Source organism: Cucumis sativus, chromosome 5 (genome assembly GCF_000004075.3).
Source record: "Cucumis sativus cultivar 9930 chromosome 5, Cucumber_9930_V3, whole genome shotgun sequence".
Classification (NCBI taxonomy): domain Eukaryota; kingdom Viridiplantae; phylum Streptophyta; class Magnoliopsida; order Cucurbitales; family Cucurbitaceae; genus Cucumis; species Cucumis sativus.
This window is the reverse complement of record NC_026659.2, coordinates 17,345,364-17,363,375: the sequence shown is the minus strand read 5'-3', so window position 1 is coordinate 17,363,375 and position 18,012 is coordinate 17,345,364. Positions and strand designations below refer to the sequence as shown.

Here is an 18,012-nt window from a genome sequence, read left to right as displayed (position 1 = left end):
CAATAAAAAATGCACATAAAGTCAGATTATTTTTTCATAAATTTCATATATGTCCTTAGTGGTTTTGAATATTGGTGGATGAGTTGTATATACCTTCTTCACATTTTCTTCTTTGTTATATATTCATCTTGTTGGCAATTTATTCATCTCCTCTTCCAAATTTTCTTTCTTCAGTGTCTAGAGTATAAGATCCGATCATTTAAATTTTCTATTTCATCTTCATCATCTTTGGTAAGAATTCTGAATTGTTTAGAAGATTAGTAAAAAATGTTAAGAAAGAACTATGTACCGCTGCATTTCTAAACGATTTGTATATTGTATTATACAATATTTGAATTTAAAGTTTTTTACGATCATTTATATTGGACTACATGTATTAACCATGATAAACAATCATGTTGACTATGGTAAATGATCGTATTTATCATAATCACTTATTATAATCAATACGATCATTTACCATAGTCAACATGATTGTTTATCATGGTTAATACAATCGTTTAAAATATATTATACGATCGTTTATTATCCAATTATTTAAATTTGAAGCATTTTTCACCATCATTTAAAATGAACTACACGATCATGTATCATGATCGAAATCATCGTTTAAACTGTAGTACATGATCATTTAGAATAATATTACTCGCGCGTGTGGCCGATTAATCGCATATTGACGATGATATTTTTTTAGAAAGATTTAGACAAAATACCTAAATTTATTTGAAATTTCACAAATGTCGTGAACTAAAATTTATTTTCTTAAATAGGAATTCGTATACTTTTCGTACAATTATAACCTTATAAGTATTATTAATTATATATATAATATTCAAAATTAAATTTAAATTATTCATTTATTCACGTTACATTCAATTTATTATGATTTTGATAACTTTCTTATTTAAATGTGTAACTTTATTATGGAAATAAATTAGGAATAGATTTTTAATAAGTATAAAATAAAATCTTTTATAATATGGAATAATATAATAATTAATTATAATTGTATAACATATTATCCACACCATTTAACATTTTGAAAGTTTTCATCCGGCGTCCGCAACCACTTCATCATTCAATTTTTTGGTCTTTTCCTCTGGCAACGACTTCATATTTTCCACATCGTTTACTTCATCCTTCAATTTTGTTCATTTCTTCCATAAATTCGGGTGTCGTCAATATCGCTCTTCATCATATTCTATTTGATCTTCAGTTTATTTTGTCATTTCGTTCTCATCAAACTTTTGGTTAGTTTTCTTCTTAAATTTGTTGCATTATTCGTTATTCCATTACATCATACTTTACTTAGTACGTGTTAACTTTTTATTCCATTGTATTCCTTACACATATATACCACTACATATATACAATATACACAATAACATACATATAATATTATACAGTAAGTCATCCAAATTTTTCGCTTGAGTAATTTTTCATTATTCTTTTACTGTATACTACATAATTTCTTTCGAAATTGACTTAAAAATATATGTTTATATAGTAAATAATATTAAAACAATAGTAAACTATACTATACAAGTAAAAATATCTTACATACTTAGTATGATTTTATATATTTTTTAAATTAACAAAATATAATAGTTTTCTCATGTGATTTATTATATATATATATACCCATATTATTTACAATAAATGTACGGTAAACTACATAATTTCGACAGAGTTTGGATTTAAAATATATGTTTATATAGTAAATATTTCTAAAATAGTAGTAAACTACACATTCATAATGTATCTATACGGTGTGCATATCATAAATACATATTATCACTTTATACACATATATACCACTTCATATACACATATACACAATAACACACAAATTTTTTTATGCGGTTATATTAATATATACTTTAATATTATCACTTTAAATATATTTTAAATGAACAATATATACTTTAATATATCCGTAAAATATAATAGTTTTGTTATGTGATTTAGTATATATACCCCATCTTATTTACAAGATTAATATTTAGTGACATATATTTCTAATAATTTTTTACAAGATGGCCAAAATCTTCATTATCTTTTGTTTGCCTCTTTAGTTCACCAATTAATGGAGTATCTAAAATATATTCAATATACCATAATCTTCATATTTTTCGAAATATACAATACTAACCTTGAATTTTAGACCCAAATTTTGTTAGAAAATACTGTCTTTGCTAGCCATCGAACTTTTTCTTCTTCACCACCAAAATCTCTTAAGTTTTCCCAGTATAAATGGTGGCTTCTGCGATTATAATGGAAGGAATATACCACGGTGTTCGAAGAAGGAAAGTTGTGTTCGAAGAAGGAAAGTTTGAATTGTGGTTGATTTCTTTCCTAAACCGTAACCCACATTTTTTTCCATTTATTTTCTTAGGTTTACAAAAATCTTGTAAGTTATAAGATTAGGATAAAAGGGATTTAAAAAAAAATTGAAATTTTCATTAAAAAAATGTAGCTTAAGATGTCGATTGGAAAGTTTTATAGAACGGATCTTTACCATTAAATATACATTTTTTAAGGTTAGTTTTCATAAATATAACAAAATACTAAAATATTTATGGTCCAGGTAAGAAAATAGAAAAGTCCATAAAGCCATCTATTTTTTAAAAATATTTCAGGTTTGTCATTCCTTTTCATTGTCTTTCTCTATCTTCTTTTGTATTATTTTTTTCAAAGTGTTATTTGGTTCAAGATCATGTACCAAATATAAAATATTTTGGTACAAATTTTTTAAAAAAATCGTTGAGACATTGGTATATAATTGTTTAGATTTGGCTACAACCAAATCTAACAAATATAAAAGATCTTGAAAACAAATTATTGGTTATTGGTACACGATCGTGTACCAAAGAATCTTGAAAAAAATGATTGAAAGTATAATCGTATAGCCAAATCTAAACGACTGCGTAGCAAATAATCTAAAAAAATTGTTGGATCTTGGTCGTCATCTACACAATCCAAATCTAAACAATCGTAAAATCTAAATGATCATGTAGCAAAAAATGTGCACCAAAGAATCTTAAAAGATATCGTGTACCAAACAATTTTGAAAAAAAAATCGTTGGATATTGGTACACGATTGTTTAGATTGATCGTTTACCAAATATGTTAAACCCGTGTTGATTGGATCATTTTTTGTATTCGAGTTTTTTTCTTTGTTTTCAAAATTGTACATAGTGTAAATATTTTTATCATTATACTTTTAAAAAACCTTGAATCAAATAAAATTAAAAAAAGTTAAAACTAAAATTTATTTGGAAAATTGCCAAAAATAGGCTAAAACAGAATAATAAATGAATTTTATGATTGATTTTGAAAAAAAAAAGTAGACTTTTAGGACAAATTAGAAGTAAAATGTCTAAATTATCCTTAGTTCATTTTCCCTCTATTCTCTAACAAAACAAAAAGAAAAAAAAGAAATTTAAAAGCCGATTCCAGTTCTTCTCATCGTGTAAACTTTTCCACTTCCACTTCAACTTCGGTGCCGACTTCAACTCCGGTGAACACCTCTCCATTTCTTCTCCATGCTTGTCTGTTGTCAGTGTCGTTTTCTTCCGGTGAACGCCTCTCCATTTCTTCTCCACGCATGCATCTTCATTTTCATCCTCCAGTGAACGCCTCTCCATTTCTTCTCCATGTCTCTTTGTTTTCAGTTTCATATTCATCCTCTCTAAAGTCAAGTGAGTTATCAAATCTAAGTTTTTATTTATTTATGTATACATCATTGTTGTTTAAGTTGTCTAGTTGAGATATGAGATTTTTGTTGGAAAAATTATGTAATATGGCATTAGATCTTGAATGAATACCATTAAATTTTTTTGACCCCTTTGTTTGATGCCATTTAAGGTTTTTCAGCAAATTGATGCATAAGTCCACCATTACAGTATTATGTATTACACGAATGCAAGAAATTTGTTATGCTAATTGTTTTACTTTCTCTCAATGCTTATTGTTTTACACTTGATTGTAGCTTCATCATAAGCCATATCATTATCAAGATCATGAGCATTGGATTTAAATTTTTAATTGATTCAAGGTAGAGAGAAAAAGAAAGATAGAAACTAACTAATTGTTTAGGTTTAATAATGAATATAAATTAACAATGGATTTCAATGCATATAAATTCCAAGTTTAAGTTTTAAGTTTACTTATTGTCACGTGGTTATTTTGATCACAAAACCAACGTGCGGCACAAAGGTGTTGGGGTTGCACCAATGTAAGCCTAAGAGTAATTGGACTTGTTGGAACAAACTAAGGAAGAAGGAAATCCGTAGGTAAGAAGTAGGCAAAGAGTTGTAGACAAGGTGTTTGATAAAATGCTTAAGAGAGCTTTGTTGATGAATTTCCAAGGATTCTGTGTTGTCTGTACAAATGGACCCCTTAATGGACCCCTTTGGGGTATTTATAGAAGTATACAACCTATTTACAAGCCCTAAACCGCCTTACAAGGTCGGCAAAAGCAATCTGGAACATTCTCGAGCGCTCATGACACTGTCCAGAAGCTTCTGGAGGCGTCTGGGGCCGTCTGGCGTCGTCTGGCGCGCGCGCGCTTTCGCGCGTGTTCGCGAGCCTTCCGACCGCTCGCGATTCTTCTGGAAACTTCTAGAGGTTCCCGGATGCTTCTCTGCGCGCTCCGTGCGCTCCGTGTCCGCTTCCTGCGCGCGCTAGTGTAGCGCGCGCGTCCGACTGGCCTTGCGCGCGCCCATGCTGCCGTGCGCGTCCGCTTGTCTGCCTGCCGCCCTTGCACGCGCGCGCGCCCATGTCATGACAGGGCCGCGCGCGCCAGTCTCGCTCTGCACATTGGCGTGTCATAGGCTTGGCGTGAACCTGTTCCTCTTCCTTGGGTCTTTGGACTGCTTGGGACTTGGTTGGCTCCTCTTGGGCAATGCTAAGGAGCCTTAATTTGCGAAAAATTTGTTGGGTCATTTTTGGGGCGTGACACCCTCCCCCACTCGATTTCGCAACGTCCCCGTTGCGCTTTCTTGAAATCTCCTGATTTCATCTTGAAATTGCCATAGGGTGTCCTCCTTTTCCGAACTTGCTTCGCTTTCGGGTAGTCCTTCCCAAGCAATTAAATATTCGTTATAACTAGGAACTCCTCTCCTTCGTATCTTCCTCTCTGCTAAGATCTCCTTGATTTTCCTGTCGAACTCTGAGATCATGCTGGTAGGTGCACGAGAGGACTCACCTCTGCTTGGATCCTCCTTGTCTTCATAGAAAGGCTTCAACATGCTCACATGGAAGACATTATGGATCTTCAGTCTGGGAGGAAGTTCCAATCGGTAAGCTGCTTTGCCCACTTTCTCGATGATAGAGAAGGGTTCTTCGTATCTTCGGATTAGGCCTTTATGTACCTTGGGTAGGGATTTAAATTGGTTAGGTAGCAGCTTTACCATTACTTTTTCCCCTACTTGGTACTCTCTAGCCCTCCTTTTCCGGTCCGCCCACTTTTTCATTTTAGTGGCGGCCTTCGCCAGGCATGCCCTCGATATATCACATTCTTCGTGCCATTCCTTCGCAAACTTGTATGCCGTTGGATTGGGTCCTTCATATGGAATAATCAAGGCACTAGGAGTGTTGGGTTGTTGATTCATGACTATTTCAAAGGGGCTCTTTCCGGTAGCCTCACTCCTTTGAAGGTTATAAGAAAACTGGGCTATATCGATGAGAGTTGCCCAATTCTTTTGGTGTGCACTGACATAATGCCTTAGGTAGTGCTCCAGTAAGGCATTTACTCGTTCCGTTTGGCCGTCGCTCTGGGGATGGAAACTAGTAGAGAAGTTTAGTTCTGTCCCCACAAGTTTAAAGAGTTCTCGCCAAAACTTGCCTGTGAAGCGGGGGTCTCGATTGCTGATGATGCTTTTAGGTACTCCCCATAACTTCACAACATTTTTGAAGAACAGCCTAGCAGCTTCATCGACTTTCACATCTGGTGAGCATGGAATAAATGTTGCATACTTGCTGAATCTATCCACCACTACCATGATGCTTCCAAACCCTTGGGACTTAGGTAAGGCTACAATGAAGTCCATTGTAACACTATCCCAAGGTTTTTCCGCTATAGGCAAGGGTTCAAGTAACCCTGCTGGGAGTTGCTGTTCCCCCTTGTCTTGTTGACATATTAGACAAGTCTTGACATAGGCTTCAATATCGTCTTGCATTTTCGGCCAGTAATATTTGTCATGAATAAGGGCAAGGGTTCGATTCATACCTGGGTGTCCGACCCATAAAGAATCATGACACTCCTTTAAAATATCCTTCCGTAAGGATCCCCATCGTGGCACGAACAACCGGTTTCCAATTGTAAGGAGGGCATCATCGCTCTCCCAAAAGCGTCTGGTTTTACCTTCCTTGGCCAACTTCAATAAGTTCTTGGCTGTCGCATCATTCTTCATCCCTTCCTTGATTTTGTCAAGGAAATCACTCCTGGGCATGCTGGTGGTTATAGCAGTCAGTTTTGCCTTCTGGCTTACGACGTTATTGAGTGCATCGGCGTTTCCTGATTTTGCCTCGAGCATAACGTCCTTGTGTTATGCTGGGACTGTTGGTTTAGAATTTGTCTCTCTCGACGGTACTGTTTGATGTTGGGTTTCGGCGACTCCCTCCTTACTCAGCATGGCTGACAATCTGATTGTTGGTTTTCCCTTCTTTAGTGGGATGGTCGTTATTTGACCATCCACTATCGTCAGGGTACATCCGGAGGAGTCAACGATAGCAATTACTCTATCGAAGAACCCTAAGCCAAGCACGATGTCAAAGTCATCCATAGGTAGCACGGTGAAGTCGAGCTTACCTTGCCAATCACCGATCTTGACTGTTACACCTCTTGCTACACCTTTGATGGCTTGTGCTTCTGAGTTTACCGCCTTGACAGTCCCCTCTTCGTTTGTGAACTTGAGGCCTATTCTCTTAGCCTCATTCACGTTCATGAAGTTATGACTCGCACCGGTGTCAAACATGGCAATAGCCTCTCTCCCGTTTATCTTTACATTTCCATGGAGTAGGCCTCCTTTAGTTGTTTGATTGGCCTGTTTCAGAGCTCCAATGTGTTGCAAGGAACCAATCTGTGGTGTATCATCTCCTTGCTTGGACTCGAGTAATTTAGGCAACAAGTGCGTTCATTGCTTTTCTATTCGGACAGTCTCTTGTCCGATGAGGGCCATTACAAACAAAACAGGGAGAAGGTTTGGACGACTCACCTTGTTGAGTTTTGTGATACTTGCCATGTCTTTGGAATGCCTTCTTTCCCTTTTCCTTTTGCTCGGAGTCTCTATGCTTGTAGTGATTGCCTTCACGTTTACTTGGGCTAGGTTTTCTCTCCTTTGATTGGGTTGTATAATCGATAAGCATCTCAGCTGCGGCTATAGCGTCGTCCAATGTTTGGACATTGCGACGGTCTAGCTCAACCTTGGCCCAATCTTTCAATCCATCTCTAAATTGGAATAGGGCTTCCTTCTCGGGCAGATCACTAATTTCAAGCATAATAGTGGTAAATTCCTTCACATAGTCGAGAATGTTACCTGTGTGTCGTAGCCTTCGAAGTTTGGCTCTTGACTCCATTTCAGCATTGTGGGGAACGAAGTGCTTTCTTAGCTCGGCCTTGAATTGTTCCCACGTCTGGATGGCATTCCCATTTTGGTCAGCGTATCTTCGACGCCACCAAAGTTGTGCGACATCCCTTAGGAATGTCGGGGCATTGTTTATCTTGGCCTCATCATCTCGAACACCGACAGCTACATAGTATCGGTCAAGACCAAAGAGGAAGTTTTCCACGACCGTGGCATTCCTCACCCCATTGTATGTGTCAGGTTTCGACACTTTTATGTGAGTAGTGCCTTGCACAGCGGTGTGTGTACTGGTGGATGGACCGTCTCCACCAAAGTGCTTGGAACGACATTCCATGCAAAGAGTATCTACCTTTGCATCTAGGGAAATATACTTAGAATAGAGTTCGCGTAACTCACCTTCAACAAATGTCTTCAAAGTGGTTACGGTTGATGACAACTCCTTCAAATCCTTTTGGAATGTTTTTCCAAGGTCGGCCACGAGCTCCTTGGTTGCTGCGGAGATTTCCACATTCTCCTGAATAAGCTCTTCGTAGTTATCACCCAACTCTTCTACCGTGTGCTGGACATCCTCGAGACTTTGCTCAAGGTTGGCAAGGCGAGTTTCGACATGCTCCCTTGCATCCGGACCCTTAGATTTCGATCGTCGGGTCGGGGATCGTCGGTCCTTCCTACCTCGTGTGATAGGTCCTTCAAGAACCTGTTCAGCTTGGGCTGAAATGTGGCCTTCTTCGCTGGACATCTTGTTCACAAGTCAACTGGGAATAAGTGGGTGTAGAAACTGTGTTCCGTTACTTTGACAACGTTTCAAGAACTAGAGTCTTGAATCTTGGTCTCTCGGTATCGTGCACTTGATAGCAACGATCAAGAGTATGTCCCTTTGAACGAACACGCTCTGATACCACCTGTCACGTGGTTATTTTAATCACAAAACCAACGTGCGGCACAAAGGTGTTGGGGTTGCACCAATGTAAGCCTAAGAGTAATTGGACTTGTTGGAACAAACTAAGGAAGAAGGAAATTCGTAGGTAAGAAGTAGGCAAAGAGTTGTAGACAAGGTGTTTGATAAAATGCTTAAGAGAGCTTTGTTGATGAATTCCCAAGGATTCTGTGTTGTCTGTACAAATGGACCCCTTTGGGGTATTTATAGAAGTATACAACCTATTTACAAGCCCTAAATCGCCTTACAAGGTCGGCAAAAGCAATCTGGAACATTCCCGAGCGCTCATGACACTGTCCAGAAGCTTCTGGAGGCGTCTGGCGCCGTCTGGCGCGCGCGCGCCTTCGCGTGTGTTCGCGAGCCTTCCGGCCGCTCGCGATTCTTCTGGAAACTTCTAGAGGTTCCCGGATGCTTCTCCGCGCACTTCGTGCGCTCCGTGTCCGCTTCCCGCGCACGCTAGTGTAGCGCGCGCGTCCGACTGGCCTTGCGCGGGCGTCCATGCCGCGCGGCGTCCGCTTGTCTGCCTGCCGCCCTTGCACGCGTGCGCGCCCATGTCATGACAGGGCCGCGCGCGCTAGTCTCCTGCACATTGGCGTGTCATAGGCTTGGCGTGAACCTGTTCCTCTTCCTTGGGTCTTTGGACTGCTTGGGACTTGGTTGGGTCCTCTTGGGCAATGCTAAGGAGCCTTAATTTGCGAAAAATTTGTTGGGTCATTTTTGGAGCGTGACATTATGCTACCTTAGTATAACTGAAGTGTAATGGTTATCTTGCTATTATAGTATCTACAACTTAGCTTAGGGCGATACTACTTTATTGAGTTTACTTATATGAGTTAGATACATTGTTCATTTTATTTAACGTGGATTGTTAGATTTTTTTTATTTTTATGGTTTTTACTGTGTTCATTTTAGTCAATGAGTTTTGTTCCTAAACCTAAGCATAAGAAATGTAGACTTTTCCTCTTACTTTCCTAAACCTAAACAAGTTTATCCTAGTATTTGCTTGAGTGAGAAAGATTATGTTAATAATGAATGCATTGTTAGTAGAAATTTTATTACAAGTTTTCAGTCTTTGCTTGAGTGAGAAAGATTCTTTAAAAAAGATGCAGTGTTTATATATATCTAGGAATCGTTCAAGGTGTTACAATATATGTTTAGGAGTGCAAACAATTCGATTTAGTAAGCCACTTATGCACTTATGTTTTATCTCACACGCATCTTGCACAATCTCGCACATTTCAAACCTTTACTATGAGTTTCAAAATCAAATTGTTATCCCTTCCAAACCATTTAGAGTAATTCTATGCATGTTTTGTAAGTTTATTAAGTCCTTATGTTTTATCTCCCACGTATCTCGCACGCATATCGCATATCGCACGTATCTCGCACCTTTTAAACTTTCACTCCGAGTTTCAAAATTTCATGCATTGCTACCACTCCCAAGTCATTTAGAGTGATTTCATGCATGTTTTGTAAGTTTATTAGGCCATTATGTTATATCTCGCACCTATTTCGCAACAACTTGTGCACATCTCGCACATGTTTCAAGCTTTCACCGAGAGATTCAAAATCAAATTGCTATCTCTCCCAAACCATCTAGAGTGATTCTGTGCATGTTTCGTAAGTTTATTAGGATCTTATGTTTTATCTCGCACGCATTTCGAACATTTCAAACTTTCACTCAAAGTATCAAATTACTACCCCTTCCAAGCCGTTTAGAGTGTCTCTATACATGTTGCTTAAGTTTATTAGGCCATTACGTTATATTTCGCACCTATCTTGCACACATTTCAAACTTTCACTGTTAGTTTCAAAATCAAATTGCTATCCCTCCCAAGCCATTTAGGATGATTATATGCATGTTTCGTAAGTTCATTAGACCTTTATGTTTTTATCTTGCACGTATCTCACACATTTCAAATTTTCTCTCTAGGTTTAAAAATCAAATTGCTATCCCTCCCAAGCTATTTAAAGTGATTATGTATATGTTTCGAAATTTTATTAGGCCATAATTTTTTATCTCGTGCCTATCTCGCAACATTTTGCATACATCTCGCAGCATCTTGTACCTATCTCACACACATTTCAAACTTTCCATGTGAATTTCAAGATCAAATTGCTATATCTCCCAAGTCATTTAGAGTGATTTTATGCATGTTTATTAAGTTTATTAGTCTTTTATGTTTTATCTTGCACGTATTTTACACCATCTCGCAAAATCATTTTTTACTCAAACCTTTCAATTTTATCAAATTGCACCTCAAATTTAGATCACATTGCAATTTTAATGTTAAAGATGTTAAAGTTTAAGCCTCTAACAATTTTGTCCTCCCAATATCATTAAAAAGGTCACCAGTCATCACGTGTTCAATGAATTATAAGCAAATATACCAATATATATGATAATATTTAAGGAAAAACAATATTAGATCACTTTTTGTTGAAATTAGTGTATTAGATAGTTATTTTGTGTGATGATTTACTTTAAAACTCTGTTTTAATTAAATTAATTATGAGTTGATGAACGACTTTTACACTAATTTGTTTTGGTTGAAGAAAAATGATTACCAACCACCTCCTCTCCACCCTCACCTCCGATCATCCAATTGACTATGGCTTCTATAACCTCTCTTCCGGCATCCTCGAAAACAGAGCATACGTAATCGGATTCTGCAGAGGGGATATTTTCGCAGATTCTTGCCAGAGATGCCTCAACGACTCCAGACATCTTCTCCCTTTGCGGTGTCCGACCCAGAACGAAGCCATTGGATGGTACGTTACCGGATTTGTCTCGGCAGCAATGCGACGAGTGCTCGGTTGGGGCTCTGCCTATAATCCGAAACTGCTGTGATGGAAAATTGGGGAGTAGAGTTCTTAGACCCAGTTGTAATTTTCGATATGAGATTTATTCCTTCATTGAATCGCCGCTTTCTCGCCCACCCTTGTCACCGCCTCCGCCGCTATCCCCTGTTTTTCTTCCGCTTAACAGAATTACTCATGGTTATTTGGTAACGCTATTGCTTCCACTTTCCTCAGAATTACTCCCCTTCTTCTCTCTTCACACTTACATATTCTGTTTTCAGCTAATAAAAATGGAACTTTCGTCGTTGTGGCAATGCCAATTACTCTTTTTGTAGTTATCATACCAATTAACAGGGGAAACTTTTAAATGGACGAATCGTAGCCGTGAAACGGCTGCGTCAAGCTCCAAGACATGAAGATGTTGAGTTAAAAAAGAAGTGGTTTTGTTATCTAAGCTTCACCATCGGGATTTAGTTAAGCTTTTAGATTTCTCCTTGAAATAAAATGAAAAGCTTCTATACTGCACAATCTCAAATCTATTGCACAAGTTAGAGTTTTCAACTATTTGTCTCAAAACTCAACTTCTTAAAAACAGCCTAAAAGTCTCTGTCTTCTAACAAATAAAAACTGAGCCTAAAAGAAGTCTCCTAACCAATATCCTATTTTTGGCAATTTCTCAATTTATTTCTCCTCGTTCCTCTCATTTTCATTTCCCGCTTCTCAGTTTCACTCCCTCTGTCTAAATAAAAAGAAGTCAAAATCCCTAATTTTCTTCTTCATTTTTCTCTTTACGAGCCCCCTCCCCCTGATCTCTCGCCCTCACAAAATCTCACGTCCGCCACAAAGGTCCATTGTCTGCCGTGTAATCCGTCGTCCGATGCGTTGACTTGTCGTCCACTGCCTAGTTTCAGCTCCGCCGCTCTAGATAATTCTCTGCGTTTTATTCATCTTATAATTAATAAGATTAATTATGAATTAAGTAATGTGTTATCACATAATCGAAGTGGGTTATTGGTTTTGGGGAAATTGAAATCTTTCACAGTATTTGCTGGAGGTTTTGAGGCTCCTAATGATAATAGTGGCGGGTACTATGCACGAACTGTTTTGACCCTCCTATAAGGTGACCTTTCTTTGTGGTTAAATTCTTCTTTTTACTCTTTTTCTTGGTTGTTTTAGATGATTCGGAATCTGTTCTTTTGGTCAATTTCAATACTGCATATTGGTCTGGTCTTCAATACTTGTCGGTGAAGCTTGGGTAGTTAAATTCAGGGTAGAAAAGATTGCCGAAGCTTATTAAAGGTTAATGCAGGAAAAGAACTTTTACATTGATGCTTAATTCATAGAACTCTTTAAGAGTACTGGGAGGTTCCGAAATTTGTTGATAAAAAACCTTTTGAAAAATTTGTCATTGTAGCAAGAATGTACTTCCTTTGGTCATATTACCCATGGTTTTTAACTTTTTAGCATGTTTGGTTTAACAAGCAAACCTTTGATAATGCACGATCATTGTTTTCTGTTCTTTTTATTTCTATTTCTTTGCAATCATATTCTATTCTTTTGAACTTTTATGATTGGGATTTAAGAGAACATGAGCTATCAGACGAAGAGAACTCCGACAAAGTTATTCTTTATTTGGGTCAGTCTGCATTTTAATTCCTCTGTATTGTTTGGGTTAGAGAGGTCCTTAAAGTTTAGCTACATTATATACTAAGCTTTTACAAATATGGCTAAATATCAATATGGATGCTCTTGTTACGTTATATAATATACTAATTTAAATCATGGACAAAGTTATATTTGTTTATGGTGTTTTTTAGTCCAGTTTTGTGGTTTCACTTTGATACCTATGTAATTGACTTGGCTAGCTAATTGTGTGTTATGGATTTTATCTTCTTTATGTATTTGACTTGATATTGAAGTTGTGCGTGAGTGTAAAACAAATATTTATTGTTTATGCAGTTCTATCTAACTTGCTATTGATGTTGTGCATGAGTGTAAAAAACAATTCAAAACCTGTCAGCTTTATCACCATTTAATTACTCTGTTCTTTTGTTTTGTTTTAATCTTTATAGATCTGATTTCCAGATAACTTTTTGTGATCTTTTCCAAAAGGGGGCCATGGATTATGGGAGTAGCAACGCGGAAGCCAGGCAAGGAATTCCACTTAATCGAGCAAGAAGTTTAGGCTCTTCATTTAGAAGAAACTCATTTAACTCTTCTGGTTCTGGCTATCAACCTCCTCAAACGGGTCATGATGTTGAAACTGAGAGTGTTTCAGAGGCAGGAGACATAGGGGACCGTGCTCTTTGCAGCAACAGAATTAGTGATAGTGAGCGCTTTAGCTTGTCTCTTGATCATGCTTTAGAAAATGGTGCGATTGCACCCATTCCAGAGAACATCTTTTTGCAATCCTATGGATTTAGAGGCCGTGAGTCTGCAACAATTGATGATACTACTGTTTCTTCTGTGCCACCTCTGGAAGAGCAAAATGTGTCCTCTCCTTCAACTTGTCGTCCCATTGTTCATTCTGGAGACACAAAGCAAGTGGGTTTTATTTTGACATCTTTTCCACAATGGCTAAATTGAATGTTTTATCATTTCTTGGATGATCTTTGCATTTTGTTTGGTTTCACAAACAGGAAAGCAACATGAAGCTGTCAAAGCTGTTGGAGTATGTAACCTGCCTCGTTCATCTTGCTGTTTTTGGAATTCTTGGGGTAACTCAAAGAAAATTCAGTAATTAGAAGAGTTCATAGTGATAATTTTTAATGCATTCTTAGAAAACATCCTCGCCTCTTAAGTTCATTGATGAGTGACAGAAGCTTTTGGTGTAAAAGGTTGTTGGAGTTAGATTGAACTTTTCTAGAGTTACACGAAGATTGAGATTGTCGAAACGTTTCTTTTTATTGACCTTCCTCGTTTGCAGCCTCCATTCAAACTATTTTATGTTATGCAGGTCTTGACTAGGTATGGACTACAAAAGTTGTTCGGTCCAGAAAATGCAAATGTGACCAGCAATGATACGATTCTGTATCCTGATCTTCCTTCCAATATGGTTTTGCTCTATTTATACTTCTCTCATACACTCATTTGTTACTGTGGAGTATCGAATTCGTTCATTTTAAAAAGAGTGAAATTGCAGCTTATTATTCAATATGCTTCACATTTTGTTATAGGAAAACCCTTGGTACAAATTTTAGGGGCCAACTTGCATATAGTTTTGGTTTTCTGTGCATGAATAGGGAAGGCTTGGTCAGCTCTATAATTGGCTTTTTGTATTGAAGTGTGAGAACTTCTTGAATTTTTGTAATAGTAAGGGTGAGTTTGTAATAGCGTTTAGAAAGGTGGTAAGTGTTAGTCCATAAACCACTTTTCAAAATTTTCATACACATGATGGGTCTGATAAAAAAGCCGTGCTTTATAAAACTTGACGCACATGGTCAAAGTTGTGCTTTATAAAAGTCATCACAAACTCACATGGTCAAAGTTGTGCTTTATAAAAGTCATCACAAACTCACATGGTTAGTGTCATACTATTAAACTGATAGGTGGGATCATTCTTGATGGGATGGTGGGGTGTGGTATTCAAAGGAGACATATCCGAGATTTCAGATTATCTAGCCATTGGACTAACAACCGGTTACTTGGGAAGCCTGACAACATTCAGCGGATGGAATCAGAAAATGTTGGATCTCAGTCTCGATGGCCATTGGCTCTTTGCAATCCTTGGTTTCCTCATAGGTAATCCAACAATTCAAGACATCAAAAGTCCAAAACTACATTATATCTATCATACAGGGCAGAACCACTAGAACACAATCTTTGCTTGCAGGCTTGTTTCTGGTGGCCTACTCCATTATCTTTGGAATAGAGACAGCAAAGGGCTTTCGATGGATTCTGAGAAGGAAAAAAATAAGCTACAACTGGTGCTGCAAAGTGGACAGTTACAAGCGCCATATAGCAGCAATGTTGGGGTTTTCCCTCATACTAATTCTACTATGGAGCGTGAGTGGGAGTCTGCTAGATAAAGATTTCAGCAGGGGCAAGGGGGCGGAGTTGTGGGTGGGTTGTCTGGTGGGGCCAGTGGGGGTATGGGTGCGGTGGTTCTTGGCCAGGCTGAATGGGCGCGGAGTGGGGCAGTGGAAATGGGTGCCGATTGGGACTTTGATAGCAAATGTTTCGGCAGCTTGTGTGATGGCGGCACTGGCGACAGTGAAGAAAGCGGTGAAAACAGAGAGGGTGGAGACTGTGGCAAGTGGGCTGCAGCTGGGGCTATTGGGTTGTTTGAGCACAGTGTCAACTTTTGTTGTGGAGTTTAATGCAATGAGACTTAGTGAGGAGCCATGGAGGGCGTACGTGTATGCGACCCTCACAATGGGCATTTCCTTTGGATTTGGCATCTTGATTTACTCTGTACCTGTCTGGGTCAAGGGACTCAATGAGTAATAGGAATGTAAGGCCCCATTTTGCAACTTCTTTTCATAGTATTTTTGGTTGAAGTTGTTTATAAACCATGGTAGTTTTAAGTGATAGTTAGCTCTTGGTGGTCTTAAAGGGTTGATGACTCTTATACAGAATGCAATTAGGAAGAAGTAAATAAGTTTATGACATTGTCTCTATGTTGAATAAATTATTAATTTCATAGTGATTGTACATGATACATAAGAGATCTATTAGATATAAACTTAATAATTTGTTGCTTATCATAATATTTTAAGTATATGAATTAAACAAATCTGATCTTAAAGGTTCAAGATTTTATTAGAATGGTTTGTACAGTAAACAAAACTATTCGCTATAATGCTATAATTGATTGCATTTATTATCCATTGATTGAGATATATTTGCTGTGAATCATTTTCAATTGGCAGTAGTTGTGCTTGCTAATATTTGTTGTCCATCAAAGGTATCAGAGGTAGAGTAGTGCCTTGTGCTAATATTTGTTGTCCAACAAAGGCATCAGAAGTAGAGGAGTGCCTTGAAGTCGTAATTGCACCTCTCACGTATACTCATTGCCAGGAGGTTTTGATTTTTTCATGTAGGCAATAGAAGGCAAAGGGTCGACTCTGGTTCATCTTCTAGTGGTGGTTTTGTGTTTAGTAGCTTTTGGTTTCTCCATTGATTTTTTTCCTTTACTCTTTCAATTGTTGGTGCTTTTTTGAATGTTGGGGTTTATGAGCTGCAAATGTTGATGCATGTTCCTTGAATTCGGTTGAGATTTTCTTTTGGGTTTAATGCTTCTTTGCGATATTTGTTATAAGATATTGGTTGTACTGTTTGTTAATTTGTTTTTTTATTATTTATTTGTTAAAACCGGGAGTTTCTTTAAATACTCACCAATTGTACATTTCATAAAGAATGAAAATAGCACACTTTCACTGAGACTATGTGAAAGATTTCAATCTGAACTTGTTCTTCAAATCTTTATTCTTTGAAAATATATATTGATGCTTCTTCTATGTGCACTGCATTTACATTCATATTGATCTTGTAATTCTCCGAAACAGACAGACACACTTGAGTGATTGGTTAAGCACTCAATATTTGAAAAATTGTTTAAATTGGTTACATAGATTTTTTACTATTGTGAAACTCATGCCAAACCTACCTTTGGTTTTTTGAAGAAAAAAGTTGGTGGAATGGAAATGTTCTGCAGCATCATTGCTATTGTCATTCAAGTACGTCTCTTTTATCAAAGGAAGGGAAACTGAAACATGCTACTTTTTGCACCATCTTCTTATTTCTCTTCTTGATTATGGATTAGGTTGTTCTCCACTTATTTGCAATCCATCTAATTATTCAGAGAAAAAAACAAACAAATATATTCTGCTTTGTGAATCCAAATTAGTTAATGTCTCGGTTTTTGGTTGACCAATGAATTCTCATTTGATTATACAATTTAGAGGTATTGTTGTCATGACTGTTCATAGCCGGGACATTTCACTTTTCAGTCTTAATAATGCTACATGACCAATGCATGAGAATTCTAAACAACTTGTTAATCTTAGTTGTCCTTCTTCACGTATTTTAGACATATTGGACAAGAGATAGACGTAGGCCTTGACATTGACCTTTTTCCAACGATTATATGCATCTCTGACATTTCGAGATGCATTTCGAGTAGGAGAAGGAGGACATTCCTCCATTAAGACAAAGGGTGGATCATCAATAACCAAAATCATATTCAGGTTTGACTTCCACGTCACATATTTTTCATTAGTTAATTTTTTGTTTTTAAGTAGTTGAATAATCGAACAAGACATGCTGAAATAACAAACAATTGACCATATTAGTTATCATAGTCTTACCCCATTACTCAAAATTATCCCATCAACTTAGCAAAACAAAGCAATCAAAGAACCCTAATCAAACAAATGATTTAGTGTATTCGCTCTAGGACGACATGCAGGCGGATCATAGAAATCTCATGGTGCAACCTAATGGAGGAGACTGTAGGATACGTTGACACAAGTCCTTCTCCCACTTAATATGAACATTTTTCCTATTCACCTTGTTATTGACCCATGAAAACACTTTCCGAAGGGCGACACAAAGCTGAGTATGAATCTCAAGTGTGAACTCTTAGGGACGTGAGAGCTTAAAATTGATATATCATTTATACTATTTTTCTCCCACTAAAATGTTCTATTAATTTAGGATTTGTTGTACCTAGCTAAATTCTAG

The 18,012-nt window shown here is 37.3% G+C and overlaps 1 protein-coding gene across 3 annotated transcripts; it reads left to right on the top strand.

Annotated features, from left to right (window-relative positions):
* Window positions 1-3,468: 3,468 nt before the first annotated feature.
* Window positions 3,469-16,031, top strand: LOC101215748 (fluoride export protein 2). Of its 3 annotated transcripts, none has more exons than XM_011656869.2 (6): window positions 3,469-3,701; window positions 13,441-13,872; window positions 13,968-14,045; window positions 14,285-14,383; window positions 14,877-15,069; window positions 15,161-16,031. In XM_011656869.2, exons 2-6 carry the CDS (start codon window positions 13,447-13,449, stop codon window positions 15,772-15,774), a joined length of 1,410 nt encoding a protein of 469 aa, XP_011655171.1. In that variant the 5' UTR covers window positions 3,469-3,701; window positions 13,441-13,446; the 3' UTR covers window positions 15,775-16,031. The 3 variants fall into 3 exon arrangements, with proteins under 3 accessions (XP_011655171.1, XP_031741854.1, XP_011655170.1); XM_031885994.1 differs by lacking the exon at window positions 3,469-3,701 and adding an exon at window positions 11,056-12,448 and having other exon boundaries at window positions 13,414-13,872; XM_011656868.2 differs by lacking the exon at window positions 3,469-3,701 and adding an exon at window positions 11,057-12,448.
* The last annotated feature ends 1,981 nt before the right edge of the window (window positions 16,032-18,012 follow it).

What these genes read in the sequence shown, in the direction of transcription:
- LOC101215748 (XM_011656869.2), top strand. Translation starts at nt 13,447, where the DNA reads ATGGATTATGGGAGTAGCAACGCGGAAGCCAGGCAAGGAATTCCACTT. An exon ending in CTGTTTTTGGAATTCTTGGG is followed by an intron (nt 14,046 to 14,284) that starts GTAACTCAAAGA and finishes TATGTTATGCAG; the next exon opens with GTCTTGACTAGGTATGGACT. An exon ending in CTGATCTTCCTTCCAATATG is followed by an intron (nt 14,384 to 14,876) that starts GTTTTGCTCTAT and finishes TTAAACTGATAG; the next exon opens with GTGGGATCATTCTTGATGGG.